This window comes from Hetaerina americana, unplaced genomic scaffold, assembly GCF_022747635.1.
Source record: "Hetaerina americana unplaced genomic scaffold, ioHetAmer1.1.p SCAF_41, whole genome shotgun sequence".
Classification (NCBI taxonomy): Eukaryota; Metazoa; Arthropoda; class Insecta; order Odonata; family Calopterygidae; genus Hetaerina; species Hetaerina americana.
Window position 1 is genome coordinate 1463720 of NW_027286997.1, and position 24821 is coordinate 1488540.

General features: G+C 43.7%; 1 protein-coding gene across 1 annotated transcript in view; it reads left to right on the forward strand.

Annotated features, from left to right (window-relative positions):
* The window catches only part of LOC139692777 (uncharacterized), a 111583-nt gene that overhangs the window by 39763 nt on the left and 46999 nt on the right, over nucleotides 1–24821 (forward strand). The window contains exons 5-6 of the mRNA XM_071591057.1: nucleotides 1324–1788; nucleotides 21038–21332. Of these exons, the coding sequence (XP_071447158.1) occupies nucleotides 1324–1788; nucleotides 21038–21332 (760 nt within the window). The remainder of the gene's footprint in view (nucleotides 1–1323; nucleotides 1789–21037; nucleotides 21333–24821) is intronic.

Here is a 24821-nt window from a genome sequence, read left to right on the forward strand (position 1 = left end):
TGAAGGAATTAGGTTGATGCCTATGAAGCACTTCAACCAAAACCAACCTATATCAATTTTACACAGAATAACAGTTTATTTTTAATGAATGCACAAAGCTAAGCATTTGCCCCAAAAAGACGTTTGTCTTAAACTCCAGGTTGCCTAGAAGAATAGCAATTTTTAAGTTGAAGTACCAACTTCATCTACATTGCTGTAGTCTTGCTTGTTTAAACCGTTGGTATTTTGGTTGTTATTTGCATACAACAATTGGCAATGCACATCAACTGCTTACTGCTCGGAACATGAATTATAATTACTGTTTACATGTAACTGAACCTCTACAATTATAAACAAACCGGCTGCAGATGGGTACAACACCAACAACACTATACCATTTTCACGAGTCTACATCGTGCTTTACAATTTTAGAAAGAATTCGCAAGTCACTGTCAAAATAAGCAGTTTTACCTGGGAGAATAATCTATGGACTCCCTCTCAGGACAAACGAGATGGATTCAGCACCATCAGAGTCACCCGGAAGTTGCTTAGCTAGTTACAGACTTAGCTAATAGACTCATTTTCTCTCAAAGATAATCATCTATCTCCTTCACTGGAGAAAAAAAGTTACAGACTTGGGACCCAGGACACACGAGCTTAATTATGATGCAAAGAGAATTATAAGTCCCCACAATACTTATCTAAGCGGGATGGACCATATGCATAAGATAATGGAGATAGATTCCAGTACAGTTAAATGTAAGTATTTGTTCTTTCGTCGGACAATCAGGAATCATAGTAGTAATGGATCGAAATCAATGTTGTTACAAATGGCTCGAAGATTAAACGCTGCATAGAAGTCTAGTGCATTTGACGTCATGTGCATGTATATTAGTTGCTTGAATATACCTTTCCCATTTTGTAATTTAAAATAAATTTTGCGTGAATATAAACATCTGTGTGTGTCTATTAGCATGTGTATTTGTTGGTTTTACTTGCCGTTGCATACTTAATATACGGCTGGTGTCCTGGCATCTCCCGCCACACGCCCTTGCGACGGCGTTTGTGGATGTAGATCAGTGAGCGTATCTGTTTTTGAATATTCCCAACGAAGCGTATGTTGTCGTGTTTTTCGAGTACTGCATAAAGGTTTCAATTTGCATATTGTTGTCATGTGGAAGGCGTTCTTGTCCATTTGCTGATATATTTAGCGCCACTATATTTGCGGGAAATTTAGCAGAAAATGACTGGGGTTGAATTGGGTTTCGTTACTCGTCTCACCATTCGCAATTATCGCATTGCGAGGTGCTGTTTGGTAGCATGTGCATGACGTCACCCCGGCAGTCTGGTCACAATGGAGTAAATGGCTTCGGCGGCGGGAATTGGTTCCTCATCCTCGCCACCCTTCCCCCAGTCGCCAGCCCCTCCACACTCCAACCCCTTTTCTGCCCCCAACCCTTCCCCTTCCCGCCCCCACTCCTAGCCTCTTTGTTTTCTCTACGTGTGGTTCTCTCGTCGGCCGCGCGAGAGCGCTGATGATGCCGTGGAGAATAGCTGTTTCCGAGAGGGGCTGGATGGTGGCGTGGCGATCGACCGCCGCCCCTCGCTGCGTCTGTCTCGTTGAATGTCTGTGTGTGTTGGTGTGCGTGCGTGCGCGCGCCCCTCTCTCTGTCGTTCGCACCCTCTGCTTCGTTCCCTCCGTCGTGTTGTTCTGGTCGGTCAGTTCCGTCGGCCATGTCACGGTGGTTATGGCGGCCGCTGGTGCTGCTGGCGACGAAGGGGGAGATGGAGGCGTCGTGCTCATCAAGTGTGAGTAATGCAATTGTGTACTTTTCCCTCCGGTAGTTCATGTAAATATGCACCTGCCTTCGCGCGCAAACAAGCGGCAACCATGACTGCTTCGCAATATCAGTCAGCGGTTGGTTTGGTACAGGCACAACGTGAAGCTCGTCGATTCGGATTGCGTTCCGTTTCGTTGGCACGCGTGATTTATTTTATTCTGATCCCTTATCGTTCGTGTGAGCATATGACATCTTAAATCTCTCTCTTTTACAATCAATCTCTAGAATTTTATTAGCATGACCTCTCCTACCGCAGTACGATGTTTCAGCATCCCTGCTGAAGAGACGTCCTTCCAATTCATGCAAGACATGTCCCATTTAGCCTTCGCTCCGTGATTGAATCCCGGCCTAGCTCCGTTAATAATCTCGATAAGCTTTTCAGTTTATCATAACAGCCCACGCTGCTCGTGTGGGCGCATGTTATCGTCCGAGACGGTTTTTGTTTGTTGTCGAGGCAGCCTCTTTTCCCGTTTGTGTCATTAGAAGGTGCCCGGCGTCTTAAAGGAAGTGTTTTGCGCGCTTGGTCCCACTACCTGGCGTCCATGGCGCTGGGACCCCCCTCTGTTTTCTGCACGCCTCCACCTTCCTCCCTCTCCCCAGCCCCTCTCCTGCCCGCTCGTTGGGAGATAAATTGGGCCCGTTCGCCGAGGAGACCCAAAACTCCTCGGTGGGAATGTTCCTACTTCCCCTTTTCTTAATCACTTGGGCCGCGTGAGGGTGCATTTCGCCACGAACATTCGCATTCCCTTCTCGCGCGAGCTAACCGTCACAGCTTAGGTCGGAAGCAGAAACATACAACCAACAGGTAATCTGTTGAATGTATGCTTCATCTGAGCGGATTCGGTTAGTTTCCTGTCGCCTCCGCTACTCTTCTCTTATTTAGGGACAACGTTGTTGTTTTCGATAGCCTTATTCATAAGGATGATGAGCGAACATTGCTTCTGGTCGTCACGCGTCGTTGGGGAAACGATTCCTCGTCACGTGGTGTGTATGGCCGAGGCCCAGCGGCGGCTTTTATTTATGTTTTGAGTACTTCGCGGTCCCCAGCGGGCCTTTGAGTCGGAGATGTGGGGGACGACGGTCTGATTCATCCAGCCAGCGAGGAGAGGCGGCGATGGCGCGTGACCTCGCCATTCTCTCTCTCCCGTCCTCCCGGGTGTGTGCCGCGGGTGTTGCGTGGGATGACAGCCGAGTGAATTCCTCTGAACTCCCTCGCGTAGAGTGATTCACGGCGTGCTCGTTCCGCCAAAGACCATGAATTGCGTTATTTAATTAATTGAACACGCACCTTCTTATTTCATGAGAACACCCACCCATGGGAAACTAAATTCTAGATCTGTCTGGTTAACTACTCCAAAAAAGCCACGCATTTACACGTAACCGAAGGGATGAGTGACCACGGTAAATAAAATCGTAGAGAACAAGACGAAAGATATGTGCACTTGTTTTTAAGAAAGGAACTTGAAGGAATTCGCCGACTATCTTTAGAGAAACCTACATTTGTGTATTATTAAAATGCACGATGCTGAAACTAGGGTGAGGTGTTTCTTCGATTGAATTAGACTCGGTTTAGAAACATGTTGCCAGCAAAACAAAACACGAAAGCAACGAACAATGATGCGACGGCGAGGCTAGAAGGGCTTCGAGGCAACGAAGGATTCGAAATACAATAAATGCATTTAATCCCGGAGGAGGAAAGTTTGAAAAGACGCTGGAGAAATTCTTTCCACGTCGAAAGAAAACCAAAAGAATCATGTCTTAACAATCTTTGAAAGAAAACCTCTGTGTGCTTACTTTCGGGATCATCCGAAGGCTTTCTGGTCACACGTTGGGGTATTTCAGGGGAAACGTCCAACCCCAGAGTTCCTTGAAGGCCACAGTGATCTTATATTTACAGAAATCACCCAAAAATCGAATGTTTTGAATAATTTCTTTCAAAACATCCCAGCCTCCCATCCGCATGACCCATCGCCGCTCGCGAAGTGAAATAACCACAATTTACAGACATTATGGATTGACTGTGGAGCAACTAGTCACAGACGTATTCAGAGTCACTTGCATTATGTACAAAAATTTCCGGCGAAGCTCATTTAAAATTACTCCGCTTGTGGTAAGCTTTGTGTGGTTTCCAACTGCAGTAAAACTCACTGGAAATGAATTGGAAGGAACTGACCTTTCACTTAATCTCACGGATAAAACAGGATTTTTCTACATCTGGACTATGGTATTTCTTGCCATGCACGTTGTGGGATCGGAGGCTCTCTTTGTCGTTAATCTCTCCATTAATGCAATGGGTCTTTACCAATTAACCTTCATCTCACTGCATAACCTATCATATAAATTCTTTATGAATAAAAATTGAAAATATCCTTAGTATTCTCTGGTTTATGATTGCTTTGCTATGATTCTTTTGGTAATAGATATGTACCTATGCTCATCTTTTGATTCACATCATCTCTATAATTTAACGCATATGACTGTGTGTTGGTAGTTTCAGGGGAAGGACAGCTGAGGTCAGTTGCACCATTAGGGATGGACAGGTAAGGATTAGAAGGGGGGAGAGAACTCTGGCATCGCCATTAGCCTACTTTAAAAATGGGAAGGCCCAATGGTATAAGAGTTTAACGACCCATCCAATGGACGGCGTAATCACTCTAAATGCCCTCCACAAGCACCTCGAGTAGGGTTTGGGATACCACTGAAAAACATCTTCCATCTCCGGGAAATGAACCTGGGACTAAAAAGTGTCATGACAACCAAACAAAATGACCTTTTATTTAAATAAACAGCATTGCATATGTCCTTTAGTTTGAGGCACGAATTTGTGGAAATGCATTTATTTTATCTCCAACCTCGCAGTGATTCTCCCGTAGTGTCCTTGGGGAAGAAGGCAGTCCTTGAGCCTGCTTCTAGTCGTGGCATCCATCTCTTGAATTTTATATTAATGATCCGAATGACGGTTGGAATATGAATAATTAACGAGACCTCAGTAGTGAAACAAGTGGCCTTGATTTATTTAATATGCTCTACCTAATGTCAAATCTTAGTTGTTCCATTGATTCCAAACCCAACTCCAGAAGCGTTTCTTTGATGCTTTTTATTTGGTTGCTACAGTTTATAATGAATGAGGGAACCCTACTTGGAACATTCTAAATGTACCGTGGAGGACTTTTTACCTTTGAATCCCATTCACAACAATTGTACTCTAAATGGGGCCTCACTAGAGCGTCTACACAACACCCCCCACAAGCTGCCGCAAGAGCATGGGGTGCTAGGTCTCCACCCATGAAACAGTGTAGAACTGCATGCAAAGCTAACGAATTCATGCCAATTCACCCCCACAGAGACGTACAAGTATATTCATGCGAAAGCCATTTTAACTTATAAACTTGCAAATACATAAGAGGGTAATCCCAGAAATACCCATCCCAGCAAAGGAAACAGATATTTTGGAAAAAATGTATTTATTTTTCAACATAATCTCGTTTCAGCTGTATACACTTCCCAGCGATGTCGAATGAGTTTGATACCCTTTTTATGATAAGAACTGTCTTGATTCTCAAAATAGCCATTAACTGCCGACATCTTATTCATGGTTGGAAAATCTTTGACCACTGAGTCATTTTTTCGAATTTGCAAACAGAAAATAATCCAAGGGGGCTAAATCTGGCGAATAGGGTGAGGCATGAGGTAGCTATTCTAGCTTCAACTCATGAATTTTGGCCATTGCAATAATGGAATTGTGAGCAGGTGCAATGTCTTGATGAAACAGCACTTTCTTCTTAACCTAATGCGACCACTTTTGCTTGATTTCTTTGCTCAAATGTTTCAATAAGTTCGCATAATACTCGCTGTTGATAGTTTTTCCCTTTTTAAGTTGGTCAATGAAAATTTCCCCTGGCGCATCACAAAAAACCAATGCTATGATGCCATGCCTTGCCTGCAGATGAAACGGTCTTTGTCTTCCTTGGTGGCGGTTCTCCATTTTGAATCCATTGTTTTGATTGCTCTTCTGTGGCGAGTGTGAAGTAATGCACCCATGTTTCATCCATGGTTATGAAATGGTGCAAAGATTTGGCTTTTTTGCTGTGAAACTTACCTAAACACTCAATTGAAATATCTTCACGGCAGTGGTTTTGCTCGAGTGTGAGCCAACGTGGCACCCATTTGCACACAGCTTTTTCCTGTCTATATTTTCAGTGAATATGTGATGTACCGCACTTTTTGAAATGCCTATTATGCCTCGTTATAGCTCGTGCACTTTCAGTCGACGATCATCTAGTATCACTTGGTGCATTTTCTTCACCGTTTCAAATAAAAGCATTGTATCACACAATGATGACCAATTTTCTACATTTTTCCAAATTCATTTAACGTTCACTGTTGATGGCTGCCAAACACATACTAAACAACGTAGAGTCTTCAAACTTGAAACATATGCTTTATAGATGGCATACTTCATATTAACGTGATATTTCCAAACAACTGCGGCCATCTCTAGGTCAGGCAGGGTACTTCTGGGCCTTCCCATGTATATTATCAACTAACATACGCACACACACCTACAAGTACAACTCATGTCTTCCAGATATTAATCTTGTCCTGACTTGCCAGTTGAATATCTTTACCATTTAGTAAATTGCTTTGACGTAAATGACCCACCATACCAAGTCTATGAGGCCTGCCCTTTCGGTAAATCATGTAACCGTAGGGAAAAACCTCACTGTTTGCTATATCTTCCTTGAGTCAACTCTCCGGTATAACTTCTATGTCTGCCTTAGTACTGACAGAAATCCAATATTTTGTTTCTTATGCTACTGTAATTTTAAAGTTATGTAATTTTAAAGTTAAATAATTTGTGATTTTTTAAAATGTGATGAACGTCTTTGGAGAACCAATGGGTCTCAAATTCTCCCAAGAGATTCGGTCCCAAAATTAATCTTCGTTTTTCGATGGTATCCGACCCCACATCTAACAAAATCAGTGTCACTCTGCATCAAAAACTCCTTTGACAAATCTAACCACCCGTTGCTGCCCACAATCTAAATCTTTTACTAAACTAGCCTCTGTTAGGATCGCAGATGCTGGGAGCATGGTAAAACCATGAGAAATCATGGGCAGGAGTACTGGATACTTAACCTGAATACCTGGATACTTTGAAGATTCTGCATTCACTATTATTAGTGCTGCAAGAAATTTGGGGAGAGCAGTTTCGTTCCCAGTAGTCCATGACAAAACATTATATAAGATTTAGTTCTAAATGCGATACCTTACACCATTCCTGAATAGCCCGAAGGTCACAAGCCTGTGCATCCCCGTTGCACTGGCTGCCAATATCCCTGTGCCTTGCTGTGTCATTAGCAAACAGACAAATCCTACAGTTGACTTTGCCCGCCAAGTCATTGATGTATAATATGAATAAAAGGGGGCCTCTGATGCTTCCATGTGGGACACCCGGAGTTACCTCAACTGTATTACTAACTAACCAATAGCAACACGTTGCGCGCCACTATTTAAGTATTCTCTGATCCAGCATATAACTTCATGGCCTGTCCCAAAGTTTGGTAATTTTGAAATTAGCATTTCATGGGGCACTCTGTGGGAATCATTTCTAAATTCCAAAAATATCTCATCAACCTGTGTGCTATTTTCACCTGACATCGAAACATCGTGGGCACAAAGAACTAGTTAGTTGTGTCTCGCAAGGTGTACTAAACTTTGGGAATCCATGCTGATGTCTTATCAATAAAACCTGGCCATCGATATGCAAATCTGATTTATACATATCGATATGATAGATGTGAAAATTATGTGCTCAAGAAGTTTGCATAAAATTGATGCAGGAGGGATCGGTCTGTAATTACTGGGTTCGCCAGTCTTAAATATAGGTGTGTTTTGAGATGGTTTCCAATCTATCGGTACTTCGTTCTCCGCCAATGATTTGCCAAAAATAATTTTTACCCTTCTGCGGTTGCGCGCGTTTGCATTCGTTCATCCGTGGTTTTTTGTGCGTGCGTGTGTTTTCTGCATTTGTGCGTGCGCGGGTTTGTCTGTGTGAGTTCGTCTCCGTGTTTTTGTTTGTCTGTGTTTGTGTGTGTGTGTGAGAGAGTTTTACGAACGTGAAATATGATTGTCGACGGCCGAGCAGACGCTTCATGCGTGGTAAGCAGCTGCCACCAAAGTTATGTATTTATTAATTTTTATTTATTTATGTATCTGCAAGCCACTGATAGGGTGTGTGGCAGGGGGTGGATACATACCAGACTAATTTTGACCCGAACATGATCGTACCACGGTCGAATAATGTTATTATAAACCCCTAACATTAGTGGAAAAAATGACATCTTAAATCTATCTGTTCTACATTTAGTCTCTCTAATTTTACTGGCATGATCTCTCCCACCGTTGTATGATGGGGTAATAATACATCACCAACATCACTGCTAAAGAGAAGTCCTTCCAATTTATCCAAGAGGTTCGATCTCTAACCTTCGCTCTATATAGTGATTCCCAGCCTAGCTGCTCTTATATTTTTGGTACGGTACTAAGTTTATCACAGCAACGTTTTAAAAATCTAGCTCCTCTACCCTGCACGCGACCCAATTCGGCAATCAATCCAACTTCGTGAGCATCCCATCGTACCAAAATTGCTCAATTTCGACCAAAAACAGCAACGCATTAACATGGCTAATGAGGTGTTGGACTCTGTCCACAATTACCCAAATTTGTGCATAACTGGTGACGAATCATCCATGGGTTCATGGTTATGACGTGGAAACTGAAGCTCAATCATCCCAATGGAAGCTGCAGCACAAGCCAAGACCGAAAAAAGCGCGCCAAGTTCGGTCGAAAGTTTTACTAAGAGTTTTCTTCGATTGCAGGGGCGTGGTGTATCATGAGTTCTTGCCACAGGGTAGAACGGTAAACAATGAATATTACCTGCAAGTTATGCGCAATTTGCGCAAAGCAATCCGCCACAAACGCCAGGATTCGTGGAAGAACAAAAATTGGCTATTGCACCATGGCGACCCTCCTGCTCACACCTTTTTTTGTGTGCTAAATTTTGGCCAAAAACAAAGCCCCTATGATGCCGCAGCCACCGTATTCCCCAGATCTGGCCCCTAGTGCCTTTTTTGTGTTCCCGAAACTGAAGAGGCCCATGAAAGGACGATGCTACGCTACGATTGACGAGAAAAAAAGACTGCATCGAAGGAGGAGCTGAACAGGATCACAAACTAATGATTTTTTTGAAGTGCTTCGAGGATTGGAATAAACGTTGGCACAAGTGTGTAATATCTAATGGGGATTACTTTGAAGGGGGCAATTTAGATTTCATGAATTAATAATTTTTGAAAAAAAAAACAAAAGCGTGCTACTATTTGAACAGACCTCGTGTAATGTGCACTCGTAGTGTGTGTTTGTGTGTGGGTGTGTATGAAACGGATGTCGCTTGAGCGGCGTCCGGTCGCCTCCCTCGTCGTGGCCTTGTGGTGGTGCGTGTGGAAGCAGTGGATGGTAGTCAGAAGATCTGGTGACCCCCACGTCCCCTGCCGCGCATACGCATGTGCGCTGTACATAATTTCAGAAGCAACGCCCCTCTCTTTAAAGCGCGCACTGACCGATTCCTGTCGTGAGTGAGGCCCTCCTCTCAAGCGGTGCCCTCGCTGAAAAGGGGTAGCGGTGGGAAGCGAGGTGCGCGCCCTTTCAAAGTCTCGCGTTTAATTATCGGGGGTCAGGGTGTCAGATCAGAGGCACCGTTTACCCTGGACCTCGTCTCCCCCCGCCCACTCTCCCCCCGCCCACTCTCCCCCCACCCACTCTCCCCCCACCCACTCTCCCGACCTTTTCCCCAACCCCCTTCTCCCCGCATTCCACCAATCGCAGTGATTTACCTGTCGTGGAATCTCGACGTCAAAATTGAAGGCTGGAAAATTCGAGAGAGGAAGATTATCCTGCCGTGGCCCAGAGTCGAAAACGAGCTCGTGCTGTGGGGAGGAAAATACGAGAGATGAAGAACGCTCCTTCACCCCCTTCCCCCCAGTCGTATCCTCGGGGAATGGAGGGAGGAGTTGGATGGGGATCCCGCTGTTCGCTCTTGCATAATGATGCACGACGGCCGTGCATTAAGTTTGTGTTTGAGAGACGCAGTGAGAAAGAGAGAGATATTCGGCAACGTCGCCCCCTCCGCCGCCGGCGTCCGGGTCACGGCGGCGCAGTGCCCTAGCACGCATGCCCCCCACCCCTCCGATGACGCAAGTCTCTTCATGGCCGCCTACCCCCCTTCCGTCATCGGTGTCGCCCCTTGGCAGTGGAGATGGCACATCAGTCGGCAACCCCAGCGTTGAGAGTTGAGAAGGAGATCGCCTACTAGGAGGCCCGCTCTCCCCCCCCCGGGGGCAGTGAAGGTGGGTGGGGGTGGTTGACCACTGCTGTCCCCGAACCGGATCGAAAGCCCCCCGCGCACACATTTAAACACACCTTGTCTCTTGTTTGCCCTCCTGAATGATGAGGGCGGCGGATACGTGTCGTCCACGGGGGCGTGCACCATTTGTTTGGACTGTGCCCTCGTGGGGGAGGAATAAATGGATCCGTTGGCTCTAAGTTGCGTAAGTCGCGGTCCTTGGATTCTGGAGGCGGAGCTGGTGCGGAGGGTCGTGGAATGCTTGAATGTCTTATTCTCTGCTGGAGAACGCACTTTCCTTTCTTTGGGGTGTTGCGGTCGGGCGATGAGTGGTCACCCCGACTGGAGTGCCCCCTCGAACCAGTATACAATATCGCTTTTTCGCTGCGTAGATTGTGATACGTCCGGATGTGACACCATTAACGTAATGCCGCGCGCCAGCCGTCTTCTCGTGTGCACGTCTCGATGCGACTGTTCCACGAATCGACCGGCTCTTGTTTGAGATCGACCACCTTCTAGATAGCTCAGGTTTCTGCTTCGCCAATTACTGCTGGCGCTTAAGGTCGCCTAGGAATTTAATTTTCCGGGGAAAACCGTGAATATTCGACAACTCCGGGATTTCAGAAATCTATTAGTGTGAACGAATTAATACGAAGGGTGTCGAGAAAGTAACTTGTGGCGAGTGAAGTAGTTGGGGGGGAGCCGAATGTTTGCTGTGTTGACACAGACACCAGGGAGGCAGTGCGCCTCGATTTGCAGTGTTCGGTGGAAGGCCGCGCCGCTTGTTTTTTGTTAATGTTGCGACTGAAAATGAACAATACAATTGGAATTCCCGCCAAATTTGAAATCCCTTGAGTGATAACGTTTTTACTGGCAATTATCTTCAAAGCTGCTGCTGTTCATCGGGAAATTTGTGCCGTGCTCAGACTGAGTGACAGTGTTGTGCGTCAGTGGTGTCATTAGTTTTTACAGTGAACGGACGAGCGAAATGAATCATCAATACGGAATGGTGCCCTTGTTCATAGGAATGTGAGAGGGGAAATAGAGGCGACAATGTTAGAATATGAGGCATTTGAGGCGATGGAACTGTGGTGCTAAACAGAGGAGTAATGAAAATAAAATGGATAAACAAATGAAGCACTTGAAGGCGGGCGGGTGCGCCTATTGAGGGCACTCAAAGCAAGACTTAGTAGAAGTCTTCCGTTTCATCAAATTCAAAGCTGCTGACATTCATCATCGGGAAATTTGTGCTGTGTGCCGACTAAGTGGTGAGTGACAGTTGTGGTTTGGTGTCTTTAGTTTGAGAGTGAACAGACAAATTTCATGATGTCCTAGAACCGGCAATCCGTCAGTTCATCTGTGTCGAGGCTATGTCGAACACTGCGGTCCTCGTCGTGAATATTGGTTCTTTGGCCATTTTAGAACTAGGAATGCACCACTGCCTCGCTCAGATTTCACTCACTACTCCGTCTCCGTACACGCTTATTACAGTTGCCTATATATTCTAATTGGCTTGTGGGTTTTTTGCCAGTAGAAACCTAATAACAGATGGCACTTCACAACTCGCGGAGTTTTCTGTGGCACCGTATTACATTTTAACATTTGGCAATGTGATCAAAGTAGAAGAAGAACCACAGTCTGCGCTCACACTGCCACAGCAGGATGAGCAGTACTGAGTGAGACACCAAGATGGTGGTGGCTCTAGCCCCCATAGCCACCGCCACGCTAGGCCGAATTGTAAGTTAATTTATTGACAGCCCACGTATACGTATTATAATATCCATTATGGGAGTAGACATTTCTTGTAAATTTGCAGAGGAAACCTTATATGTATCAATGCGAACAGGGATGGTTACAGCATCGAATGGGTGGCCTCCTTTAGTTTGTCTTCGTATTATTTATAATGTGTGAAAGTAGGGGTGATTTATTCCCTACCAGGAAATGAAAAGCTTTTGGTGTTCCATTGAAAGCCCTAGATCGAGAAGAGTATTACATTTGTGCCTTCTACAGGCATTTCGATTCCAGAGATACATCAATTTTAGACAGTAAAGAGAGGTCGCTAGTTTGAATTCTCATTTGCACGCTAGGAGAATTACAATTGGAGGGGATTATCAATCTTCCATCCACAGACTGGAATAACCATGGTTTCATAGCAAGAGGTGAGGACAAGGAGACATGCGAATCACTGCTTCGTGTTTTCACAGCACGCTCGTTGAACCAGTTAGTACTGACACCCACCCGGGGAAATAAATTCTTGATATATTAGCAACAAATTTATCCGAAGACGTCCTCCACACGGCAATACTTCTAGGACTTGGTGACCGCAGAATAGTGTCGGTTAAAATTACTTAGGAAAATCGTAAACCCGAAACACAGATTTACTGAATTGACCGAGCTGCTAACGTTGGATTACGTGGAAGAAGCTTGGACACAATTTGTCAATTTTATGCAGAAAGGAATCACAGATTTCATCCCCATAAAATACGTTAAAACAATTCGTGACCCCAGGTGGGCATGTATAAGGGCTCTAGAAAAGCCCATCGGAAGCAGAGAATGTTACTCTCAAAGCGTGAAGATAGCTGGCGAGACAGCTCTTCCTTGGAGAGTAGACATTATTGGACTAGCATAGATCTTCTAAAATTCAAACCTTAAGGCGATTACGTAACGCCCAACGAGGTTTAGATTGACAATAAGTACTTTGCGAGTATTTGGACAGTGACCCTAAAGTGTGCTGGACATATGTTAGGGGGATAAAAGGGGGTGATCAAACCGTGGCTTGCTTAAGGAATTGTAATAATAGCATCCATTCTTATGGAGGGAAAAGCTAATATTCTCAATGAATTCGTCCAAAGAATTTTGACGTACGATTTTGCCACCGAGGATTTCCCAGAAACATTGCGTACTGGACTAATATCAAATGTCTCTAAGTTATATTTAACAAAACCCCCACAGAGTGCTAGGTCCCTAAGAATTGGAAAATATGGGCAATCAGCATTGTTTTATTAGAAAAGGCTTAGAAAAGTTTGTACATATGGTCACTCTAATATTCCCTTAGATCGTTATTATTTGGGATGTTCCATAGAATTTTTAGCATATGGTTTCTATTAAAACTAGTAATTGGAATCGTTTCTCCCCGAGGGTTTGTTTGTTGTTATATTTGATACGGGTGGTGACAGCTGCGGAGTATCATGTAGTTGTAGACTCAAGGACTCCTTCCCACAGACAATGCGGGATATTAACTCTGACGTTGTAGATAACAAGATTGTTTACTTGCCACGCCCTGCCTGTCTAGAGAATAATTAGTTTTACTTATATGCAACAGCATTTTTCAATGATCTCCTATTTATCAGTTGGCAAATCTCTTCCCTCATGATTAAGACCAGCCAACATCGAGGGTAGCGAATGTTAAAAATTATTAAAAGTTCCCCCTCCCGCCGCTGGTTCCTCTCCGCACGGGTGACACCCCACCCTTGACCCGCTGCCAAAAACACAATGGCTCAATTACTGCAACGTGTGTAGTCGGGGATGGGGTGGCATGGGCATGGATGAATTGAATTTCCTCCCCTTCTTGCTCTCCAGCTGTAGTTGACTTGCGTTGGGATTGTGAACTAGTATCCTAATCAATGGACTATTTTGTATTTAACGTAAACTTGTAATGGAATTCAGCATCTTCGTTGGAATACACCAAATCTATTCCGAAAGATATTCGCAAGAGAAGGTACGAGTATTGGTGCTGCCAATGGGATTTGCTGGTTCTACTGACTGCTAACCAAGACCGCTATTGTAAATGAAATAGCCTCGCGTTCTTCTTGTTAATTGCTTGATTCTTGGTGGCTTATGTGGGTATTTTTGGCGAACCAGTCGCCGGTTTCAGCAACGTCCATCCGCCCACGTGATGGTGGGAATGTTGCAGCTCGGCTCTGAGGATAGCGTAATTATTATTACAACATTTTTCTGTAATAAAACTGAGTGCAAGATCGTCTTTTCGTTCAGGGCCCACGTCTTTGGAATACTACCGGTGACATCCACTTCGAATTCTTTTCGAAATGGAGATAATAAGGTAGGGGGCGAATGAAATTCATTGAAGAGATTTCTATGCGGCCGAGGTGTTTTCCGTTGTGCTTTTGCTATGGGTGGCTGATATGGAAACACGTTGGACATGAAAAGTGAGGGCATGTTGCCGTTTATGTGAGATTTTATGCAGTACTCTCAATAGGAGTGAGTACGCAGATTGCATCGGACTGAAAATTGTGTAGGGGGATTGAATAAGATGATAAGAAGATGAATTAATAAGATGATAACACTCGTTAAAATTCGAACAATCGTAATGTCAAGGAAACATTGTCTGTATTGGCAGTGAATTGCCGAAGTTTAAGAAAACTAAGTCGCAGTCATCACGTTATTCAAAGCTCTGGTGCAGATATAACAATTGGAACAGAAAGCTGGTCGAACCAGCAGACTGTGAAATTTTCCCAAAATCCTTTTCCATTTACAGAAAAATTAGAATAGGGGGCTGTGTTTTTATTGTAGTTAAGTTTATTGCGTTAGCGGGGCTGAGGTAATTATTGGTTTGGAAAGCGTTTGGTGGTCAATTAAAAGTTCTCAATCCCAAAAAATTATGTTTGCCCATTTCACAGACTGCCAGTCGGCAGAGATTATTGAATACTAGAATTAGATCAGCAAATAAAACGTTTCTTATCTCAACACAATGATCGCGACGTTATAATCGATGGAGATTCTAATGTCCCATCTACTGACTGGAGGACTTGTAAGAGGGTCATCCGGAAAGTAGTACCCGTTCGTGAAATAAAGACACAAAAGTAAATATTAACAAACATAAAAAATTTTATTTGAAAGAGGATACTTTAAACTACTTCTCAACATAATCTCCAAGCAAATTAAGGCATTTGTCATAACGTGTGACAAGTTTCTGTATTCCTGCTGCATAGTCCTTCGCCGCCAGCTCATTGAGATACGCGAGGGACCCATCTTGCACAAATTTTTGCATAATGCAGATGGTGTTTAACAATTTCATGAACAATTGTTCGAGAAACATTGGGAAAATGCTCACAGATGTCATCAATTGTGACGCGCCGATCGTTCCTCACGAATTCGTCAACTGAGCTCACCAGTTGGTCTGTAATGACAGACGGTCTCTCCGAACGCTCATCGTCGTGTGTGTTCCCCCTCCCCATGTTGAAGTTGCGACACCACCGCCGACCAGACGACTCGTCCATTACATTGTCTCCATACACCTCCTTTAATTGGCGATGAATATCACATGGGCGAACGTTTCTTGCATTGAGGAATTTAATCACTGCCCTCACTTCACAACTGGCGGCGTTCTCAATTTTTTTAAACATTGTAAACAATCACAGAAACAACACAGGCAATGCTAGCGTCACGCAACTTGGCTCAGAGAAGGCAGACAAGCCACTGAAGCTATCTGACCTCGTCCAGCGGCTACTCGCGTCGTCAGCACTTCATGCGGCACGAACGGGTACTACTTTCCGGATGACCCTCGTAGTTTAAAATGGGCGGTAAAGACTAGGGTATTTGAGAATCGCTCTTGAATTCTTCGACGTTGAACTCATTGAATCAACTTGTCGCTTCATCTACTAGAGGCGATAATATTCTTGATATGTTAGCAACGATTATTCCCGAAAAAGTCTTAACTATAGAAACTATAGAAGGAATTAGTGACCACAGGGCAGTAAACGCTTATTTTTCACTACATGGGGTCCGAAATAAGAAGCCTGAAAGGAAAATTTACTTGTTTAAAGAAGGGGACTACAATGACCTGAGGTGCGTGCTACAGAATCATTTTGCTCGTTTTAAGAAAGATAGAAATAATCCCCGAAATACTGAGGATGCGTGGGATCACGCGCTCAGCAGTCAACAAGTTCATTATTCCCAGTGAATTTATAGAAGATAACACGGAACCAAGATGGTACAACGCGGATGTTAGAAAAGCATTAAAATGCCAAAGGCGTTAGTCTTCACGCCAAGATGAAAAATATTAGGGATGATATTTATGGTCAAAATGTCTTCACCAATTACTCACAGAATGCCACCCATAGATTATGAAATCGTACCGGTCAACCGATGTCCAAAATTAAAATATCATATAATGGAGTAGAACGGATCCTGATAAATATCGAGCCTAGTAAATCCTCCGGACCCGATGAAATCCCGGCTCGCATATTTAGGGATATAGCATCGGAAATTGCGCCGAATCTAGAAATAATATATTTAAGAAGTCGCTGGTGGATCACAAGGTTCCCAGAGATTGAAAAACGGCAAAAGTAGCACCAATATTTAAAAACGGAGACAAGGAGGAACCGAGCAATTACTGACATATATTCCCTAGCATCCATTTCGCGCAAGATTATGGAATATGTAGTTGTTAGTTAGATCGTGAGACACCTCGATAATCAGAAGTTATAAATGAAAAATCAGCACGGTTTCCGAAAAGATAAATCCTGCGAGAAAAAACTTGCAGTTTTTGTTCACGATATTCTTATGTCGGGATAGAGTAATGCTCCAGTTGACGCGATTTTTCTAGATTTTAAGAAAGCCTTATACAAAGTACCTCATAGTAAACTAGTCGCAAAGCTAGAAGCATATGGCATGGATAAAAATATCCTCGGTCGGAATAAAGACTTTTTGAATGGTCGGGTTCAAAGAGTAGTGATAGATGGAGTTGGTTCAAATGCAGTAGAAGTTACTTCAGGTGTTCCCCAGGGAAGTGTCATCGGACCTCTTTTATTCCTTATTTCCATTAACGACATTCACCGCGGTCGGGATGGTGAGGTTACATGTACTGGCTTTCCACCGAGTGGGCCCGGGTTCAAATCCTGGAGACAAGTATTTTTCAGTGGTATCCCGATCCCTACTTGAGGTGCTTTGTGGAATGTACATTTTTGGAAAAAGAGGAATTCCCTCCCGAACGCCTACTACATTGGCAATACCTTATTGGAATGCGTAGACTCGATTAAAATACGTGCCTAGGCGTTACCCTCACTCACGATCTCTTCTGGATTAAACACATGCGGGGAATATGTGGACTAGCTAAAACAATTATGACTTATTAGAAGAGTACTGGGTAAATGTGACGAAAAGGTCAAAGAGAAATGTTATCTGTCGTTGGTTAGGCCTCAGTTGGAATTTGCTGCAACTATGAATGGGATCCTCACGAAGTTGGATTGATTGCCGAATTGATGTTGAAGATGTAATATTACCCCCATCGTACTACGGTGGGAGAGATCATGCCAAATAAAATTAGAGAGATTAAGTGTAGAACAGATAGATTTAAGATGTCACTTTTTCCACGAACGTTAGGGGTTTGTAATGACATTGTTCGACCGCGGTAGGATCATGTTCGGATAATAATTAGTCTGGTGTGTATTCAACCCCTGCCACACATTCTAGCAGTGGCTTGCAGGGTACATAAATGTCTTCCCGGGTGTTATATGTCACACAATGTGCACTGCTAGGGATAATTGTTGCCTATAGTATTTCTTCCTGAATACTTTCCTTATGAAAACCATTAACACAGTAATCAACCCGAAGGTTGGTTCGGCAGATGATTATAGAGTTCCCCCGGTACTAAGCCCAATAGGGTAAAAATTCACATATCAGGGTAGGGGTGCTAGTTTCTTTCCCTGTGCAGGTGATTGTGTTCTAGGAAGATCTGGATCCCGAAAAATCGCATAGTTTGTGTGGAGTTGCAGGTGCCCAGAGAGGTTTGCCCAGGAATGGAACTCGGGCCGTTCAGGTCTATAGTCCAACGCTCTACCCCCTGGACTACCGCGACTCACACTTTCCTTGTGTCTAAACCATAGAATCTGTTGTCTATCTCACGCTACAGTTCACGTCTGATTCATTGGTTCCTAAATAATAAATTCCAAGAAACTGCGGGAGATGCCGCGACAGTAACTTCTCACGGAGTCCGGGAGTCGAACCCAGATCTCTCGATATTCGGCCGAATGCTTTGGCCAGTTAAGCAACCGAGGTGCCCTCTTTACTAGACGTCGTCCTAACTGGCTAAAGTCGGCTGCACATCAAGGGATCGGGGTTCGAATCCCGGTCAAGGAGAATGATTCTTAAACTCTGAAATTGTTGCATTGTAATTGCTATATTCTTGGGTATCAGTAATAGGAGTTGCTGTATGAACCTTAATTTGTTCCCACAGAAGCTGTACATTCCAGTTTTGGAACTGACATTCCAGTTATTTAAATTAGTAAGAACATTGTGCCAATGTTTAATTTTGACCTATCCTCGACAAATTCAGCGAAGGGTATACAGCTAAGGGGATACATACGAGGTCTGTTCAGCGAGTGACCTTCAGGGAAGTGATCGACAAAATCCACAATATGGCTTTGATTGATCCTCAAATCAGTTCGCGAGATAATTGAGACCAAGGGCATGTCACAAGGCACAGTGTTTTCGATGTTGCATAAAAAGGTTGGTGTGAAAAATCTCCGCACCTCGGGGACCGTGTTTGCTTTCAGCAGAGAGAGGAGACACTATCGTGCGGTCTGAGGCTGTTTGCCGCTTTTCCGTCGCAATCCTGACGAATTTCTGCCTCGACATATAATTGTGGATATATTCACTTGGGGTTAGGTGGTAGAAAAGACTCCGTGGTCTCAATTTCGCCCCTAAATAAAGGCGATTAATTATCTCCTACACTGAAAAGACGAAAGAGCATTCGCAGCATTGGCTTTCTAAAGGCGATCCACCACCGAAGGATGCGAATAGAGTGAAATTGACAGACAATGTGATTATAAATAAATGAAAGGACTAACTTTGTAGTTCCACACGAACGATTTATTCACACGACCCGGGTTTCGAAGTAAAACTGATGATGAAGTTTTACTTCGAAACCCGGGTCGTGTGAATAAATCGTTCGTGTGGAACTACAAAGTTAGTCCTTTCATTTATTTATAATGAATCGGTTCCATAAAGTTACGCCAGAAACCATCAATTAGACAATGTGATGGCAACAGTTATTTTGGTTTCATAGTCCGTTTCCGCTTCTCTTTACCGGAAGGGGCGGGTCCAAATTTTTTCAATGGGCGGTTGCTATTTTTTTAATCGCAATTTATAGTGGTCAAACATTCAGAATCGTGATCGTTGCTATAGTCGTTTGAAATTGTGCTATAGATGCAATGCAATTTTTCTGCAGACTATTAAGGGCATTGCTGAACACACCGTTAACTGCGAAACAGTGCCTGACGTTGACCGATTTTGCTTGTCTTTATTTTTCCGAAAATCCGAGCATATCCTCCGATTGGTAAGTTTCGGAAGCGCAGAATTCAAAATAAGCCTCTTTTGCCGTCGTGGGCCTCAATGCAGTTTGATGTTTGCTTCCTGCGACATCTGTAATACAAATGAGCTAATATCCGCTTTGCGTAATATTTTCGGACGCATATCGCCCGTGCACCTTGGAGGGGTGTACCCATTGAATTTTCGAGAGTTCTATTTCATCTTTGACCAATGGGAGAGAGAAGAGTGCAATTGAGCTGCCATTTTGCCATTGAGAATTAACGGAATTTCAGATCGGAAGGAGGAGGAATATACAGCACGTTACCTTTCATGCCTCGAGGGGCTTTTCTGTCGCTAGAGTTAATGCTATTTATTTCTTCCGTCGCCTGACTCCTTCGGCGGCATTTATTTGAACCGTGGAAAGAGATTCAACAAAATACGAGGTGCTGTTATGAACGCTCTTCGGCAAAGTACTTCAGAGCTCCATACCATTCTCCACGATGGTGTTGTTAAAAACCTGTAGATATCCTCGTAGCGACCGTTTGAATTTAAATATTATTTGGTGTTCGTTAGTACTTTGCCTTATGTGTCATAGAGCCTTCAGTAGGTATTCACTGGATGACATAGTCTTCGATCGGTCCATGGAAGGCGAACTTGGCGAGTTTAAATAAGTTTTTCCCCGACCCTTCTCAATCTGCAGCGGAATTCGGTCTAGTGAAGTTTGTTGATTTGCATTTTATTGGATAAAATATTTAAAACGTCCGTGTCGAGCAGGTAGAAATGGAGATTATCATCGTCATCATGTTGAATGATGGATGCACAGGTATTGAATCAATATTGAAAACATATTGAAGCCATGTTTGTATTATGCTTAGTGGAATATCTGAAAGATAAACGCTCCAGTACACTAAATGCTCGCCATTAACTTTTCCCAGCTGTGATTACATGAGGACGACCTTTAATTTGGTGTATATTGACAATGATCTAATGCTCGGTGCAACGTTCTACTTATCGATTTCGTTGAAAGTGAACAAGCGTTATAATATCAGTGACCCGCCCATGGCAAATGTCGAGACATTTTCCTGAGGAACATGCCGAGTGAATGCCAAGGTTTTAGTTATTCATATATTTATTTATATATCATGCAAGCCACCGCTAGGGTGTGTGGTGGGCGGTGAATACACTCCGGGATAATTTTGCCCGAACATGACCCAACCGCGGCCGGACAGTATTAATCTGATCCCTAATCGTTCGTGGAAAAAATGGCATCTTAAATTTATCGTTCTACTTCTATCTCCTGAATTTTATTGACGTGATATCTCCTACTGTAGTGCGATGGGGGTAATAATATATTTCCAACGGTGAAGGTTGTCCACCGGGAGAACTTCATTGCCCCAAAATGAGAGTGATGAGTCGTTGGTGTTTTCCATGGATGCCACTTGAGGTGCAGTTGAGTTTTGCCGTCGTTCCCGATTCGGGGGGATAGTGGTGTGGTGTTAATGTTGTCCCCTTCCTCCAACTGATTCCTCCCCCTTTTCCGCCTCCGCAGACGGGCCCCGTTGGGATGAATCCCGGCTGTCGGCGGCGGAGGCGGAAGGCGAGGGGCGCCGGCCGGTGGCGTCAGACGGCGGCGCCGGGTGCTGTGCGTCGACACCTTGTGAGGCGGCGGAGAGGCGCCGGCGTCTGGATGACGCCCTGCGACAGCTGAGCTCGGAGACGGACAGTTGGGGCTCGGCGGAGTCCGACCTGTCGACGGAGGAGGGCGACGACTTGGAGGGCGGTGAGTTGGGAGAGGGCCGGACGTCGGTGGAGAGGGCCGCTGCGCCCGCCACCATCGCATCCAGGTGAGCTCTAACCCCCCCCAAGTGTGATGACGAGTCTGGACACAGGGTAAAAAACAGTTACAGTGAGATGCCCTTGAAAGACTAGAGAGATAAATTTGAAAACTTGTTAACATTCTGAATTTGGCCCTCCATTGAATGATATTTTGAAAATCCGTTTGAGAGAGATGTTAAGGAAATGATGATGACTCTCTGTTGCTCAAATTCCATTTAGCTTTGTGGCACATTCAATATGTTGTTGACAAGAGGTACGGCTTGAATGTAATAAAGTGATTAAAAGTCTTTTATGCCCTTAACTATGTTTCATTCAGGTATGAGGATGTGGGATTTAAACGAAAGAAAATACTAGGAAGTATGTGGGTTATATGACTGAAACAAGGAATCGCTGCTTTTTTAAAGTAAAAAATAATATAACACGCTGCTGATAGTGCTTATGCGTAAATGTATTCATTTATGAAAGGCCAATAACCTCAATTATCGCATTGTCATGCCATGGTTGAATGGCAATGACATTGAAGCGCAAGCTATGAAGGTCTTTTTGGCATTTGATAGTAGATATTGGAAATAAACAGTTTCATGTCATATATATATATTAAAAATGAATACCAAAGCATAGATGACAGCAGATATTTATGCACTTTTTGTGCAGTTAACGTTTATTTTCAATTTTCTCGCTAACTCACACAGGCTAAAAAAAATTCATATAACTTTTGGTCTAAAATAAATCTTCGCCTTAATAGTCTACATTTTTATTGGTATTCTACCAGTTAAGTTAGGCTTTGGATGGACACAGACTGTGCAATAATACATCCCCGGCTTTTCTTAACAAAACGTACCAGACACCCTACATCCCATCTTCAATTCTGCTCACACATTTCCTTCTTTGTTCTAATGCTGCTTAGCCTGATAGCCCTAGACTGTTTAACCTTTGTTTGTTTTGCATTGGTTCTATACCTATTGCACTAACTTTCCAATATGCTGAGGCCCTTGATTGACTGACACACTAGAGCTTGTTCATCAGCAAACCTAACTGATTTTATGAATACCTTATTGACTTTCATTCAAATCTCCAGTTCTTCTCATGCCTCTTTTGTCATTTCCTCCACCTATATGTTGAACGGCACCAGTGACAATGGATGACCCTGCCTTACCCCACCTCCTCCTAACACATCTGAAATCCCCCCTGCCACACACCTTTTTGGTAGATCAAGGGGGATATTTATGTCAATGTTGACTCTCTATCCTCTACTCACACCAGAGCAGTCAGAGACCTGCTCAGATTAAGTATCTTATCCCTCCAGCCTACTCTTTCCTGAACACAAACTGATCATCGCCCTGTTCTCTATCTTTTTGTTGATGATTCTGAGAACCACTTCAGCTGTACGCAAAATCAAACTTAATGTTCTGTGATCCTCACATTTGTGCTCCTGGCATTCTCTTTTTGGTTTATGAATGCAAACTGATCTGATGGCATCTTTCAGCCTCATTCCTTCCTCATGAATTCTTTCTGCAAATTAGACCACACAAAAAACTCCCTCCTGCATTTTCGTAAAACTGAAGGAGTTCTGCAGGAATGCTGTCAACCTTTCACATTCCATTTCATAGCCGTACATCTTCCAACACACTTATTTTGCCCTATTAGTCTTCCCCCATCATTTCATCATCCAATGATTTGTGCTCGAGTCCAAATAAAATGTGTTTAAATTCTTCCATTTCCTTACCTCATCTATCGTCATAATCATCTTGTCCGTAATCAATGGTTTTCTTGAACCCTTCTATTTGCTGTTATTGCACAAGGCCTTTTCAAAATGTTCCTGAACTTTTTTATCGCGCACCTCCAGTTGGTTATTTTTTTATCTGCTTGAAGGCATTGTGTCCACAGAAACTTCCCAAATAACCACCTTCAAACACTTTGTTCACATCTTGTTTTGTTGATTAGTTATGGCTGCTTATGTGAAGGAGTACAGCAAACAAGCGGATCCACGGACATGAGCTCTTTGAAGGAGCAGCATTACTCTGCGGAATTCTTCTTGAAACTGCAAACCCTTCATGGAAACCTTTTGAGTCGATTGCCTAGGCTGATGGTGAGGATGCTATCAAATGTGGCGGATGTTACGAGTGGTTTACCCAGTTCATAAAGGGGCGGCAATCAGTGGAAGACAACAGGCACTCCAGAATGCCATCAACGTCGACTGATGACCGCCACATCAAGAGAGTGAACGATCCCATTTGTCTGTCAGGTAACTGGCAGAAGTGTGTGGCTTTTCAATTGGTTTGTGCTGTGAAAACCTGACTGAAAAAGTGAGGATGCATCGAATCGCCACCAAATTTGTGCAGCACCTGAAGAATGCAGACCAGAAACAAAGAGTTCAAGTCTGTCGGGAACTCTTTGATTGAGCTGCTGAAGAGACGAACCTTCTTGTCCAGGACCACAACAGGTGATGGGTCATGGACTTATGAATATGGCATCGAAACGAAAGTCCAATCTTCACCATAGATTGATCTTGCAATCTTCACAATTAAACATACCCCAGCCCCAAAAAAGCTCGACAAGTTCGCTTGCATGTCAAGGTGATGTTGACTGTTTTTTCCGATGTAAAGGGGGTTGTGCATCACAAATACCTACCAAAAGGCCAAACATTCACCATGGAGTACTACCTGCAGGTTATGACGCACCTCAAGGAGAGAGAGAATCAGGAGAAAATGGCCTCGTCTATGGAGGGGTGACAATTGGTTTCATCACCAAGACAATGTCCTGGCTCATTCGTCTCCAAGAACTCTCCAATAGTTTTTAGCCAAACACAAGATCGCTGTGCCTCCCCACCCACCCAACTCACCACATCTCGCCCCGTTTGACTTTTTCCTCTTCCCCAAATTAAAAACCCTGCTCGAAGGAAAAAGGTTTGCCACCATTCCAGAGAGAGAGGGAAAATTTTGACGGAGGAGCTTATGAGCATTCCGGAAGAAGCGTTCCGGGGCTGTTTCAAAAAGTGAAATCACCGTTGGGATAAGTGTATACATTGGGGAGGAGACCACTTTAAAGAGGTACCCTTACCATTATTTTGTTGGCAAAGTGTTTTTTGTAATTAAAAAGTTTGGGAAGTTTTTGAACTGATCACGTAGTTAAATTTGCTGCCTTTGATATCCTTTTTGTGATATTTTCCCATTTCGTCATCAGTTATTTCCAGATCCCTAGCCCCATTCATGATATTGTCTACAGCCTACTGATAATCCTATGTTGTAGTTCTAATTAATGCTTCTAAATTTTATTTGTTTAAACGTCTTCCATGTTTTGTCCTTTTGAATCTGACATTCCTCTTCATTAGTCCTGAGCAATAATCCAAATCCACTCCTGGGAAACTTAGTGAATTAATCATGCTATTCCTGGGTATGTGTCTAACCATAATACAGTGATGGTAACCATAGTGTAACTGATATCTTTCTGAATCCCCAGGAATTAATCTTTTATACCGATGCTTAATGTGATATTAA